At 39.0% G+C, this 14067-nt stretch overlaps 1 protein-coding gene across 5 annotated transcripts in view; it reads left to right on the forward strand.

Moving 5' to 3' along the window:
* The window catches only part of KCNIP4 (potassium voltage-gated channel interacting protein 4), a 971743-nt gene that overhangs the window by 937583 nt on the left and 20093 nt on the right, over nt 1-14067 (forward strand). For all 5 annotated transcript variants that reach the window (XM_007464478.1, XM_007464477.1, XM_007464476.1 and 2 more), the window contains exons 3-4: nt 3340-3409; nt 11279-11349. In XM_007464478.1, the coding sequence (XP_007464540.1) occupies nt 3340-3409; nt 11279-11349 (141 nt within the window). The remainder of the gene's footprint in view (nt 1-3339; nt 3410-11278; nt 11350-14067) is intronic.

Consider the following 14067-nt stretch of genomic DNA (forward strand, 5'->3'; position numbering starts at 1 on the left):
TCCTGCTGCCTTGTTTCCCAGAAAAGTTCTTAGAATAATAAACATACAGTATGCATGGGTTAAAGATGTAAGTTACTGTAATAAATATAAGATGGATAAAGACAAATTCACTTGATGAGACTTACCACCGTAAAGCTTGACCAGAAGTTTTTATCTTTTTAATTTTTAAAAAATATTTATTTTTATTTATTTATTTATTTATTTTTAGGGCTGCGTCGGGTCTTAGTTGTGGCATCCAGGACCTTTCATTGCGTGCACGGTCTCTTTATTGTGGGACACAGGTTCCAGAGCACGTGGTCTCTGTAGTTGTAGCATGCAGGCTCTTTAGTTGAGGTGCGAGAGCTCAGTAGTTGTGGCACGTGGGCATAGTTGCTCCGCAGCATGTGGGATCTTAGTTCTCCAACCAGGGATCAAACCCACGTCCCCTGTATTGGAAGGCAGATTCTTTACCACTGGACCACCAGGGAAGTCCCTGACCAGGAGTTTTTAGTTGGCAGAGAATGGATTTCGTTTGACACAGACATGTGATTAAACATAAAACAAACATATGAGACCATCAATTTCTGAATTTCATTTCACATTATAAGATATATCTATCAAATACATCTAGAGATTAGAGACAGCTGACAAGTTTGCTGGCAGCAGGTGTCCGTTCATTTCCCTGCTTTGTCTCTGGCTAGAATCATTTGAACTCCAAGGCAAATTTCCAGCTTTGACCTTGCACAAATTCACCACCTGATGGCAGACAGCCATCTATTTGTTCTCGCCTTACTATCCCCAGCAGATGGCTCAGAGATAAATAGCCAATAAATCACAATTTCCATGCATGAGAGGGTCCAACTACAAAGTGCTTATTTGCTTTTAAAATTGGTTCTGTTGCTGCCAACTAGACAGAGTCATTTAGTCAAAACTTTTGAGTGATGAGCTATCTACATGCCATCTTCTTTCCTTTTGGAGTTGTAGCTGTTGCTTATGTATTAGTTAGGATTTGCCAGAGAAACAAAAACCAATAGATGTGTATATATACAGAAAGTAATTTATTTTAAGCGATTGGCTCACATGATTGTGAAGACTTAAAATCTGATGGAGGAGAGAGACAGACTGGAGACTCAGGAACTCAGGAAGGAATTGCAGTTCAAGTCCAAAGGCAGTCTGCTGTAGAACCAAGAAGAACCAATGTTGCATATTATCTCCCGAGGCAATGTGCTGGAGAATTCCCTTTTGCTCTGGAGAGATTAGCATTTTGTTCTATTTAGGTCTTCAACTGATTGGGTGAGGCCCAACCATATTATGGAGGGTAATCTCTTTTACTCAAAATCCACCAACTTAAATGTAAACCTCATTCAAAAACACCCTATAGAAAGATCCAGAATAATGTTTGACCAAATAATTGGGCATATGGCCCAGACAAGTTGACATGTAAAATTAACCATCATAATTTGCTTGCTTGCTTTTTTCCTAATTTGTTGTTGGCTGTCTTTTTTTGCTCCAATCCTCTTAGGTCCTTGGGGTCATTATTTCCACAGGGCTTATTTCATTCAAAACCTTGTGATGATCTGGAAAGTTCCAAGCTCACATTCCAGCTCTCCCACTGGCTAGCTGAGTAACAAGGCACTTTACCACATAGCCTAATTCTTCCTCAGAGAATAGAGATTCCTAAGTCATACGTTTATTATAATGATCAAGTGGGAAAAATCCACATTGATGAGCTCTGTAAACACAAGTTCACGTTGAAACTACTATTCGAAACTGTGTTTATATATCAAAGGTACTACCTTTCAAACCAACAAAGGAAAAAACAGAAAGTTCCTCACGTGAAGCACATTATAGTTGTGAATAACTGGCTCATTAGAATAAAGAAAGATCAAATTAATACATCAAGTTTATACATGAAGGGACAATGATTTTAAGAGTTAAGGAAAGCTTTAAAGACCACAAATGATTTTTGAAGATCCCAGTAACAGTGTCAAATTTAAAGTATACAGAATATTCATGTCTAAAGGCAGGGAAATGGGGTCCTGTGAGAACTGAAGCAAGGGAGCTTAGGTAAGATGCACCTGTTCACAAGAAGCTACTCAGAAGAAATGGCTAGAACTTAACACTTCCCCACTTTCAGTGTACAATTAACATCCCACATGTGGTTTGATGTTGGATTATTTTGTGATTGTCAGTCTCCACTGCTCAAGGAGTGTCTCCAGTTCAGAATCCTGACCAGATTGTTCTTGCAACTCCAAGGAGTGAAAGCGTTTTTGCGCTTACCTCAGTCTCAAGTCCGCTTACTTAGTCCTGATTTCGGCATCAAGGCAGATCTTTTCTAACATTTTAGATTGCAGCTCCTTTTACAGAAAATGTCCAATCTCACAGGGGAACCTTTACCCTCTGGTCCCACCAAGTCAGTAGTCCAACATTAGTGGGGTTCCCAAGGTCAATATCCTTTAGTCTTAAATAACTGCAACCATGGGACAAAGGTGGGAATTCATTATGTTCAGGCCTGTTTCTTTGTGTGTGTGTGTGTGTGTGTGTGTGTGTGTGTGTGTGTGTGGTACGCGGGCCTCTCACTGTTGTGGCCTCTCCCATTGTGAAGCACAGGCTCCAGATGCGCAGGCTCAGCGGCCATGGCTCACGGGCCCAGCTGCTCTGCAGCATGTGGGATCCTCCTGGACCGGGGCACGAACTCGCGTCCCCTGCGTCGACAGGCGGACTCTCAACCATTGCGCCATCAGGGAAGCCCCAGGCCCGTTTCTTTTCAAACCTTCCTCTCCAGAAATTCAACAGATCTTTAGGTCCTGCCTTACTCAGAGTTACTTATTACTAACAATGTTATCGTTCAGTCCTACAATCTGTTAACAGAAATTAGTAACTATTTCTGTTTGAGACTTGTTGGGCCACCTTATACCCAAAGGGAGCACATCATTTTCTCATTGAACTAAAGATTATGGGGGTCCAGCACATCTCCAGAGAATACGGCACCAAGATCCAGCAAAGACCACATCAGAAACATCTTGCAATGTCCTTGATATATGAAAAACAAAGTAATTTTTTCCTACCTCGTTGATAATATACATACATGTTCTTAAAAACAGCAGTGTGTTTTTTAATGTGTCAGACCAGCTTTGATGCTGATACTATGCAAAGATTTTTACAACAGCAACTTTTTTTTTCAGTGTGAGAACTGGAACAAAGAGAAGTTTATAGTGTGTGTTTTTTCTTTTTGTGATAATGGATGTGTGGAGAACTTTCTTGGGGCAGCTTTGCACGGTAGACAGTTCTATTTCAAATGGGCAAAAAATCAGTTTTATGAACACTTTGCTCATATTGCTTCTCTACCACTTTCTCTAGGAATGCCCCAGCGGGGTTGTTAATGAAGACACCTTCAAAGAGATTTACTCGCAGTTCTTTCCACAGGGAGGTAAGTACAAATGTGGACCAGTGAATTGTACTCTCAGTTAGAATTATTAATCATGCTTGCAATCTTGAGTTTGGTTTAATCTTTCATGGCACGACTCTACATTTTTCATCTTTACGTCAGAGAGTTAATACACAGTATGCAGTGCATACGATTCTCAATACATCATAAAAGTGAGCTACTTACAAATTATCAAATATCCTAGAGTTCTCTCTTTAGCTTAATGCAAGCAGTATTACTGTGTGCTTGATACCACATCTCTCAAAGGCGCGGTGCTTTCTAACTATGATGGGTGAGTCCTGGATATGCCACAAAACTTTCACATGCATTATATGTCTCATTCTCCCAACTCTCAAAATTAGGACAAATGGAATTATCTGCAATTTTCAGATCTGAAATCCAGGGCTTAGAGAAGCTAAATGTTTTGCTCAGAGTCACACATCCACTAAGTGGCAGATCTAGGTTAGAACCCAGATTTTTCTGTAACCTCATCTAATATTATTTCTGCTCTTCCTCTCTCTTTCAGGAACTCTCCACTATCACCCCTACCCCTGCATCTAAGAAAATTAATACCACCCTAGACATTATTTTAATTGGAAAGAAAACAAGGAATGCATCATGATAATACATACCTGTTAGAGATGAGTGAGAGATATATTTGCCACTGGACCTTATAGTCTCTCCTTCAATCACTCAGCAGGATGCCCAGCTCAAACTTGTCCTGCAGCCTGCTCTGTGTCCAGCTGTGTATTAGGTGCTGATGATGTAAGAGGGATGAGATGTGGTAACTGCCCCAAAGAATGTTAGAGTCTAGAGTAGCAGGTGAACAATGTCAACATAAAAAAATAAATGTGAGGATAGGGGTTAAAAATACAGTATTATAAAAGCACAATGTAGGCACAATTAGACAAGCTGAACAACAGGGAGGAAATTTAAAAAGTCTATCCAGATAAATTGAGCCTGAGCTGAAATAGCCACCTTTCATCATGTATATAATACATGTCTGGCCTTGGCATGTGTTACCCATCACCCCCCAACAACCCGAGTTATGGTTCTCCCTTTCTAATAAATGTGGAAACTAAGGTGCAGAGGAATTCATCCATTTCTTTGCCATCATCTTTTCACTTCAATTCCACTTAAAAGATCCACCATCATCTGATGCCAAAACTGCTGTGGTCTCTGAACTAAGCCTCCCCGATTCCACGCCTCTGCTCTACTCCCCAGCCATGCTGTATTTTCAACGTGAGCCAGAGTAATCCTGGTAAAATGTAAGCCAGGTCGTCTCACTGCTCTGCACAGAATCTTCCATCCCCTCAGAGCATAAGCCAAGGTCACCGTCTCCTGTTCTATCTCTGCCTCGTCCTTCACCAACCCTCCCCTTCACTCACCTCATTCCAGACATCCTGGCCTCTTGCCCTTCCTCCAGCACAGCAGTCCTGCTGCTGCCTCTGGGCCTTTGTTTTTTTATTTTATTCTTTTATTTTTTATTTTTGGCCACGCAGCATGTGGGATCTTATTTCCCCCCACCCAGGGATTGAACCCACACACCCTGCAGTGGAAGCTTGGAGTCTTACCACTGGACCACCAGGGAAGTCCTATCTCTGGGCCTTTGAATTCACTCGTTATTCTCTCTGCCTGGAATTCATTTCTCCCGAATATCCATCTCAATATCTCGCCACCTCTGCTTTTATTCAAATGCCACCTTCTCAGTGAGGCTTCCTCTGGCCGCCCTGGCTTAAAGGACAACCCCTACATATCCCCCAGGCCTTTTCTTTATGTTTCTCTTTAGCTCTCAAGAGCATCTAATAATATATATTTCATTTGTTTGTATTGTTGCTTACTGTCTCTTTTTCCACTAGAATGTCATCTCCAAGGGAACAGAAGTTTTTGTCTGCTTTGCTCACTGCTGTATCCACAGGTCATGGAACAGTGAGTGACAAGTAGTTGCTCTAGATACTCACTGCAAAACAGGGTGAATGCATGGATGAACGAATGACATCCACCTCACCATGGGATAAAATCTGTAAAAGGCACTTTGAATGTATTCAACACTTAAATATTGATTGTTTCATATAAAAATTAGATTCACTTTTGGCTTTAGATAATTAATAGGTTGAATTTGAAATTGAAATTGAAATTGAAATTTTGGGCATGGATTATCAAAATAGAAAGTTTCACTTAAGACGGACTTTTCAACGAATTAAATTAGAATTCGGAGAAAACACAGGGTGACCCACTATTACATGAATTTGGATGCATCATAGGTGACAACTTCCCCAACCCCATCTCATTAATAACAGCCCACAGACAGGTATTGGTCATAGGGTCTGATGCCAGGATTGTAATGGATCCTTTGTCTGCATTGATAAGGAATTTAGAATATCATTTGTTTAACACATATTTCTAAATTATTAAAAACCATGGAATTTTTTTAAAAGAATGATGTTTCCTATAAACTAAGTGCCTGACAACATATTGATAGGCATTAATATCAAAGCACTTAGCACAAATGGAGGGTGCAGTGGTTAAGAATCCGCCTGCCAATGCAGGGGACACGGGTTCAAGCCCTGGTCCAGGAAGATCCCACATGCCGCAGAGCAACTAAGCCCGTGCACCACAACTACTGAGCCTGCGCTCTAGAGCCGGGGCTCCGCAACAAGAGAAGACACTGCAATGAGAAGCCCAAGCACCGCGAGGAAGAGTAGCTCCAGCTCGCCGCAACTAGAGAAAGCCCACACACAGCAACGAAAACCCAACAGAGCCAAAAATAAGTAAATAAATAAAAATTTTTAAAAAAGCACTTAGTACAAATGAAAATCTTTTATTTTTTGATTATCTCAAATGAAAGTTATTACATGCTACAAATTGGATACAACTCCACATTAAAATTTTATCCTTATCTGAAAAATAACATTTCAACATTAGAGGACATCTACTTAAGCACAATCCTTTGCAAGGGATTCTTGTTACAAAGTCCAAAGGGATTTGTGGGAAAATCACTTTTGCACTCTTAAAAATTCATTGATTATTCCTGTTAATTGAATGCATAAATCTAAAAGCAGCCAGCATTACTGAAGGAAATGAAATATTTTAAAAAATGATGACTTTCAATTTTAAAAATTAATATCGCGCATGCAAATCGTATCTTGCAGTGCCGCTAGAAAAGGGAAAATGTCCTAAGGAAGAATGTATTCTCCGATGGCAGGCAAATCCATGTTATGGCCATCCTCACATTTCTATGGAGTCATTTATTTAGGTTGATGGCCTGAAAGCAACAGATGTCTCTCATTATGAGTCGTAACAATGATGGGTCCATAAATCACAAAGTCTCACAGTTTCCTCCAGGGAGGTTCTTTGTCTTATTGCCAGAACCTTCTGCAGTTTGTACTGTGTCAGGCTCTTTAGTTTTCTCTACTTCTTAGCAAGATGGTTTACCAATACGACTTGTTTGGAGTTCTGGATGTCAGCACAGCTGGACTGAACAGAATCTTCCTGTTTGTAAGGGATAAAGTATGTCTCCTATAAAACAAGCCGAGACGAAATGGCTTGTTTGTGCCATTACCTGTATCACTACAGCAATGCTTTTCTTTTTTTTTTTTTTTCCGGTATGTGGGCCTCTCACTGTTGTGGCCTCTCCTGTTGCGGAGCACAGGCTCCAGACGCGCAGGCTCAGCGGCCATGGCTCACGGGCCCAGCCTCTCCGCGGCATGTGGGATCTTCCCGGACCGGGGCACGAACCCGTGTCCCCTGCATCGGCAGGCGGACTCTCAACCACTGCGCCACCAGGGAAGCCCAGCAATGCTTTTCAGTGCCACGTACAGGGGAAACCTTAGCTTAGAAACTCTTAGCTCACCAGGCATTTTTAAAGCTCATGAAAATTCCAATTTCCTGGGCTACTCCTGCTTCTGTTGTAGGAATTTTGCATTTGCTTTGACTATACGAGGCACCTGATAAACAGCTACTGAAGGAACGAATCAATGAGCTTCAGTCAGAAGAATCTAAGTCAACAAATATTTATTGAACAATCACTGCGTTCAAGACACTTGAGGCACTTAGATGAGCACTATGGACATAAAGGTTTAAATTTTTTTTCCAAATAACTCCACCCACTGAATATCCTTCTCATACGCAGACAATATTTCTAGGAATTTTCAGGGTGATTTAGAGAGAACATACTGAACAGAGACTACCACTCATGTATGTGAACCTGCCTTACTGTAGTAACATTGCCATGAATTGTATATTCAAATGCATTAATCTAGTTCTGTACCTTTTGCTTGAATTCAGGTGGGAGTAGGGGATTTGTGGTGGGAAGAAAGAAATCAACCAGACTGATTTCAACCACAGACCTGGAACATGATAATCAAGTGTAATTGTTTAAATATTCTGAAATATATGTGTATCAATGGCCTTTTCAACCAAGGGATTAGTTGGTATCATCACTGTGCTCTGGACATAATTGGGTTAAAGACACTGGACTGAGTCAAGAGTCCTGAGTTTACAGATAGGCTCTGCCCCCCACGAAACTGTGTGACTCAAATAGCTTACTTCTCTGGGCCTTAGGTTGTTCCTTCACCACATGTGGAACAGAAGAATCCTCATGTTTTCCTTCTGTTCTAACATCCTTTATTTCTAAGCATTAGTGTTGGAATGTCTTGATTTCATTACCAACTCTACCGTTAGCTAACTAGGTGACCATAACTATGTCCCTAACATTACCTACACCCACTTCCCGCCTTTGTTAAATGTAGATAAATAGCTAAATGGTATCCAAGATCACTTCCTATCTTAAGACTTCACAAATTTTGTCCCCTAACTGTAAAATTTCAACACTTAATTTTCAGCTTCACAAATAAAATTACAGGAAACTGAGCAAGGTCATCATATGATACTCAGTAACTGTTTTTGTTATATGGAAGGAATTATGGTCAAAGAACTGTCAGCTCATATGGGAAGAGCAGAAGCCATTGCCATTTCTTTTGAGCCCTGAAGTGTACTGAAATCTAGAATCCAGGATGCCAGTTATTCATCCTTTTAGCAAATATTTACTGAGTATTTAAGAAAAGCACAGTCAGATGAAATCAGACCAAGATGGTTTTGTGGACAGTTTCCTTTTTCTCTACAGAATCCACCTCTGTGCCCAGTCAGACACTTCCAACACCTTATCTCCTTCCTCTCACCCCATGAAAGCTAGTAGCATCATTCCCCTTCTTTAAAATCTTTCACTGTCTCCGGATGTCTACTGAAGAAATCCAAACTCTGTCAGAAACTCAATACCATTCATGATATAATTGTACTGGTTTTCACTGAGCATGAAGTTCCATTAGGTTAGAACTTCAGTCACTTAGATACGCAATTGAGAGTTCACAAAAAATAGAAGTGTTTTCAGGTGAACTGTATTAATCTGTAAAAAACATTTGATCACATTTATTTAATAATGATAGCTAATAATTAGTGAACATTTAATATTTGCCTGGGACTGTTCTAAGAACTCTGGGTATAGTACCTCTTTTAATCTCTTTATGATGACTCTCTGAAGTACATATTGTTATCATTTTGTAGCTGAGGAAACTGAGTCACAGAGAGGTTAAACAACGCGCCCAAGGTCACACGGTTAATAGTTGGTAGAGCTGAGATTCAAATTTGGGCAATCTGACTCCACTGTTGTATTAGCAACCTCTCTCTGCCTGGTATATGTAGGTTAGAAAACCGGCTTCACTTCCAGGAAACTTGCCAAGGTACATTTAGAGGAAAAAGATGTCCTCTGAACCACATTAGGGCAAACCTTGAGAGTGTGTGTCCCATGTGTCAAGCTTTAAACTAGAACAGCTTCATCTGAGAAGGATGGTAATTATTGTATGCCTACATTATCTTGTGTTTTAAGTTTTTAAAAGTTGCCAACATCGTTTGTTCTGAGCCATTATTCATGGTGAGTTCTGCTTGCTAAGGTAAAGGCACTTACTCTTACTGTATAAATAAAGTAACAGGAGACCTGCTTAATGAAGCTCATTTTAAAATATGCAAAATCCCTTATTTTTTCTTCCCTGAAAATAAGTTTAGCATACGATCTCTCAGCTCATTTCTCCATAGGGCACTAAATAGTTCAAGAAATCTATGTAAAAGTACTGTTGAGAGCAAAACAACTTTGTAAATAGAAGTAGGCTGACAATTCTTGATAATTCTGTATGGAACTTCCCAACAATCTCACTAAATTGATTGTAGTCAAAACCCTGGTTTCATACCCAAAAGGGCTTCTTCCTGTGACCAATAAACACAAGATAGACATCAACTCTACAAACAACAGTTTTACATACTGTTAAGGCCCAATTGTGGTGCCTGTTTGGCTCATTGTAAACAGTGTTATTAATTCATACGTTTAAAAATAAGTGGTTCCTCACATCATATTTAAAGATAAGAGGTGAAAGAAAGTGCCACCACCATTTTGAGAAACTGAGTATACAATTTACCTTGTGAAATATATGGCCTGCAACAGAGTTAACCATTGGGGTGAAGCATTCAGGGAAGACAATCCATACATAGGCCATGGATGCTTGAGAGCTAGGAGAGAAGTTTGCATGACCTCTGACCTCCCTTATTTGGGGAGAGCCATTCTCTACTCCTGCTTCTATGACTTAGTTTCTTGACAGCCTTCAAAAAGCAATTCATAAAGTAAAAGGCGAACAGAAGTTTTGCTAAATCCCAGTAAAAATAAAGGTTAAAAGTTATAAAATAGAAATAGATGAGGTTTTAAAAAGAAGATATAAGGCTAGAGCCAATGAGCTAAAAGGTTATAATTTTTTAATATAAAAAAGGTTACAATAAAAGGCTAAAGCCCATGAGATGAAACATTTAAAAGAATCACGTAAATTTGATCAAGGGTCAAGCACAGAAGCACTTAAAAATGAAAACTGTGCACTAAGAAAAGAAAACAATAAGAAAAATACATATACTTTAAAAATATAAAGGCAGAAATTTCAGAGATTAGGGAGACAAAGGAGAAAAATGGAAGGAAAGAAAAATTAGAGGGAAATAACCTACTTGAAGCAAACTCAGAGAAAGTGTTAGATTTCAGAGAACTTCAGTATCATTAGGTACCATCGTGTGGCACTGGGACAAGAGAGCTGTCCAAAGCTGTCTACCATTGCCCAGAGCCTCTAATCCCATCCAGGACCCAGGCAAAGCAGGAGCTCCTCACTGCTTTCAACTGGGAACCTTTAGGACCACACAATCCACTTTCAACATGGCCTCAGAAACTTCCCAAATCACCCTGGTTTCCACTTCATCAGGCAGCCTTACTGGCTGTGGGCTAGCTTAGCTTTTTGGTCAGAAAGACCTAAGTTATATTCCACTCTACTCCTTATGGACTGTGTGACTTTGGGCAAGTTTCTCAACTTCACTGAGTCCTGATATCCTTATCTGGGCTGTAAAATGATGAACAAACTAATAATAACATCAATAATAGCAATTCATCTGTGCCTCATTATTAGTATTTTTATTATTTTACTTCTTCTAGAGATAGTCCCTGCCAAGCACTATGCGATTTCCAGATGCGTCTTGTTAATCCTCACACCCACCTATGGTAACATTATTCATCCCAGGGTCAGTAACATCACCCAAGACTCCCATGTGTTCAGAGCATTTCCAGCTAGAAACTTAGAGAGCTTCTGTCACCAATGGCCTCTGTAGGTAACTCACACCTATGAATCTCAAATTACAATCCTCTATGGAGAGAAGGTGGGCAGCTGAGAAGAAAGCACAAGTCAAAGGAGGTAGAGTAAATTTTCCTGGATAGAAAGAGGCTTGGGACATGCTATACAAATCCTTTGTAGGATATTGAAATGCTAACTTATTATTTTATTTTCAACATTTCAGACTCTACCACATATGCACATTTTCTGTTCAATGCATTTGATACGGACCACAATGGAGCTGTAAGTTTTGAGGTAAGTCTTAGATTTTTTTTTTTTTTTTTAATACGCTTTGACTTTAGACACATTGAAAGGGATTTAGTGCTTCTAAGGTGAAAATTTGAGTTTGGTGGTGTAATTTTTTTTTTTTTTTTTTTTTTTGCTTTTTGAGCCTTTTATTCCTTTATTGTTATTATTATTATTGTAATAAGAACACTCAACAAGAGTAGGCATCCTTGCCCTGCTCCTAATCCTAGAAGGAAAGGTTTCTATTTTTCTCCATTGAAAGGTTTCTGTTTTTCTCCACTGAGTGTGATGTTAGCTATGGCCTTTTCATGTATGGCCTTTATTATGTAGAGATACTTTCCTTCTATTCCTAGTTGACAGTATATATCATGAAAGGATATTGAATTTGTCAGTCGATGCTTTTTCTGCATCTATTGGGATGATCATCTGATTTGTACCCTTAATTCTGTCAGTGTGGTATATCACATTAATTGATTTTCATATGTTGATTCAGCTTTCCATCCCAGGGATAAATTCTACTTGGTCATGGTGCATGATCTTTTTAATGTGCTGTTGGATTTGGTTTACTAGTGTTTTGTTGAGGATTTTTGCATCTATGTTTATCAGGAATATTGGCCTGTAGTTTTCTTGTGATGTCTTTGTCTGGCTTTGGCACCAGGGTAATGCTGACCTCATTTGGAAGTATTCCCTCCACATCAATTCTTTGAAAGAGTTTGAAAAGCATTGGTGTTAGTTCTTTAAATGTTTGGAAGAATTCACCAGTGAAGACATCTGCTGCTGGGCTTTTCTTTGTTGGGAGGTTTTCGATTACTGAGTCCATCTCCTAGTTATAGGTCTGTTCAGACTTTCTATTTCTTCATGATTCAATCTTGGTAAGTTGTGTGTGTGTATCTAGGAATTTATCCACTATTTTTTAGGTTATCCAATCTACGGGCACAGAATTTTTCATAGTAGTCTCTTATGATTCTTTTTATTTCTGTAACATCAGTTACAATATTTCCTCTTTCAGTTCTGATTTATTTTATTTGAGTCCTCTCTCTTTTTTTCTTAGTCCAGCTAAGGGTTTGTCAATTTTGTCTATCTTTTCAAAACACCAACTCTTGGTTTCATTGATTTTTTTTCTATTGTTTTTCTATTCTCTATTTTATTTATTTCTGCTCTAATTTTTGTTATTTCCTTTTTCTAATTTAAGCTTAGCTTGTGCTTTCTCTGTCTCTTTGAGGGATAAAGTTACATTGCTTATTTGAGACATCTCTCCTTTTTTTAATGTAGGCATCTATTGTTATAAACTTCTCTCTTAGTACTGCCTGATAATTTTTGAGGAGAGGAAAGAAAAAGCCTAAGAACAGTTACTTTCCCTCATTGTATTGTCAAGAAGCTGCTCTTATCTTTCAAAATAAGTGCGAATGACAACACACATTGAGTTTGCTTTCTAGTACTTTCTATGTGTTTATACAAGAAAAGTGCATTTTCCCAACTGCATGACAGCAAACCCAGAAAGCAAACAATTTAATTAATATTTACTGGCATCCACTGTGGGCCTATTACTGTGGTAGGCCTTGGAAATACAAAGCTGATAAAAACCCTGCTCTCGAAGGTCCGTAAGTGAGAGATAGAAGAAAGAAATTAAATATAACAAAATGCTGCATTCACCACACTGACAATTTTATAAGGAAATCCCTTTTCAAATTATGTACTTCAAGTGATTTGTATTTAATTTTGTTCATAAAATACTAAATGTAAGCATCAGTAAGATGAAATATGTCCTGAGTATTCACATAGCTAAATACATTATTTATTTATAATAGAATAATAATAAAATATATTTTATTTATATTTATTTATATATTTATTACATTTATTTATATATTATGTATTATTTTGTTTTATTATGTATATTTTATTTATATTACATGGGTAGAATGTGTAAATCATCTATTTGCTTATATTCTGAATGGCTGTGCTTTGTCTCTAGGGAGTAGAATTATTATCACTCTTTAATATATGTGTGATATTGCGATTTATAATAAGAAATATATATCCAAGAAAAGAAATATATATTTGGTCTTAGTCCCCAGTTTCTGACAAAGAGCTCTTAAAACATTGGGTTTTAAGTGAAGAGAACAACAAAGATGTCTTTTGTTATGTTAATGAGGTGAATTTTGAACCTCAGCTAGAGGTGGGGGCTGGTTGCCAGGAGAACCAACCACTTGATCATAGAGGGTTGGAACTTTCAGTCCCTCCGTCCTGTCCTCCTGAGAGGGGAGAGGAGCTAGAGACTGAGTTCAATCACCAATGGCCGATGATTTAATTAATCATGCCTCTGTAGTGAAGCCTCCTTAAAAACCCAAAAGGACAGGATTCAGAGAGCTTCCCAGCTGGTGAACACCTGGAGATTTAGGGAGAGCCGGGGGCTCTGAGAGGGCATGGAAGCTCAAGCCCTTTCCCCGTGCCTTGCTCTGTGCATCTCTTCCACTTGGATGTTCCTGAGATATATCCTCTTACAAAAAACAAGTAATCTAGTAAGTAAATGTTTCTCTGAGTTCTGTGAGCTGCTCTAGCAAAGTCATTGAACCCTAGAAAAGGTTTGTTGGAACCTCCAATCTGTAACCCATTGGTCAGAAGCACAGGTGACAACCTATACTTGCAAGTAGCATCTGAAGCTGGGGGCTGGGAGGGGCAATGATGTAGCATCTGGCTCTGTCTCCAGGTAGAAAGTATCAGCGT

This window comes from Lipotes vexillifer, unplaced genomic scaffold (genome assembly GCF_000442215.2).
Source record: "Lipotes vexillifer unplaced genomic scaffold, Lipotes_vexillifer_v1.1 scaffold831, whole genome shotgun sequence".
In the NCBI taxonomy this organism is placed as follows: Eukaryota; Metazoa; Chordata; class Mammalia; order Artiodactyla; family Lipotidae; genus Lipotes; species Lipotes vexillifer.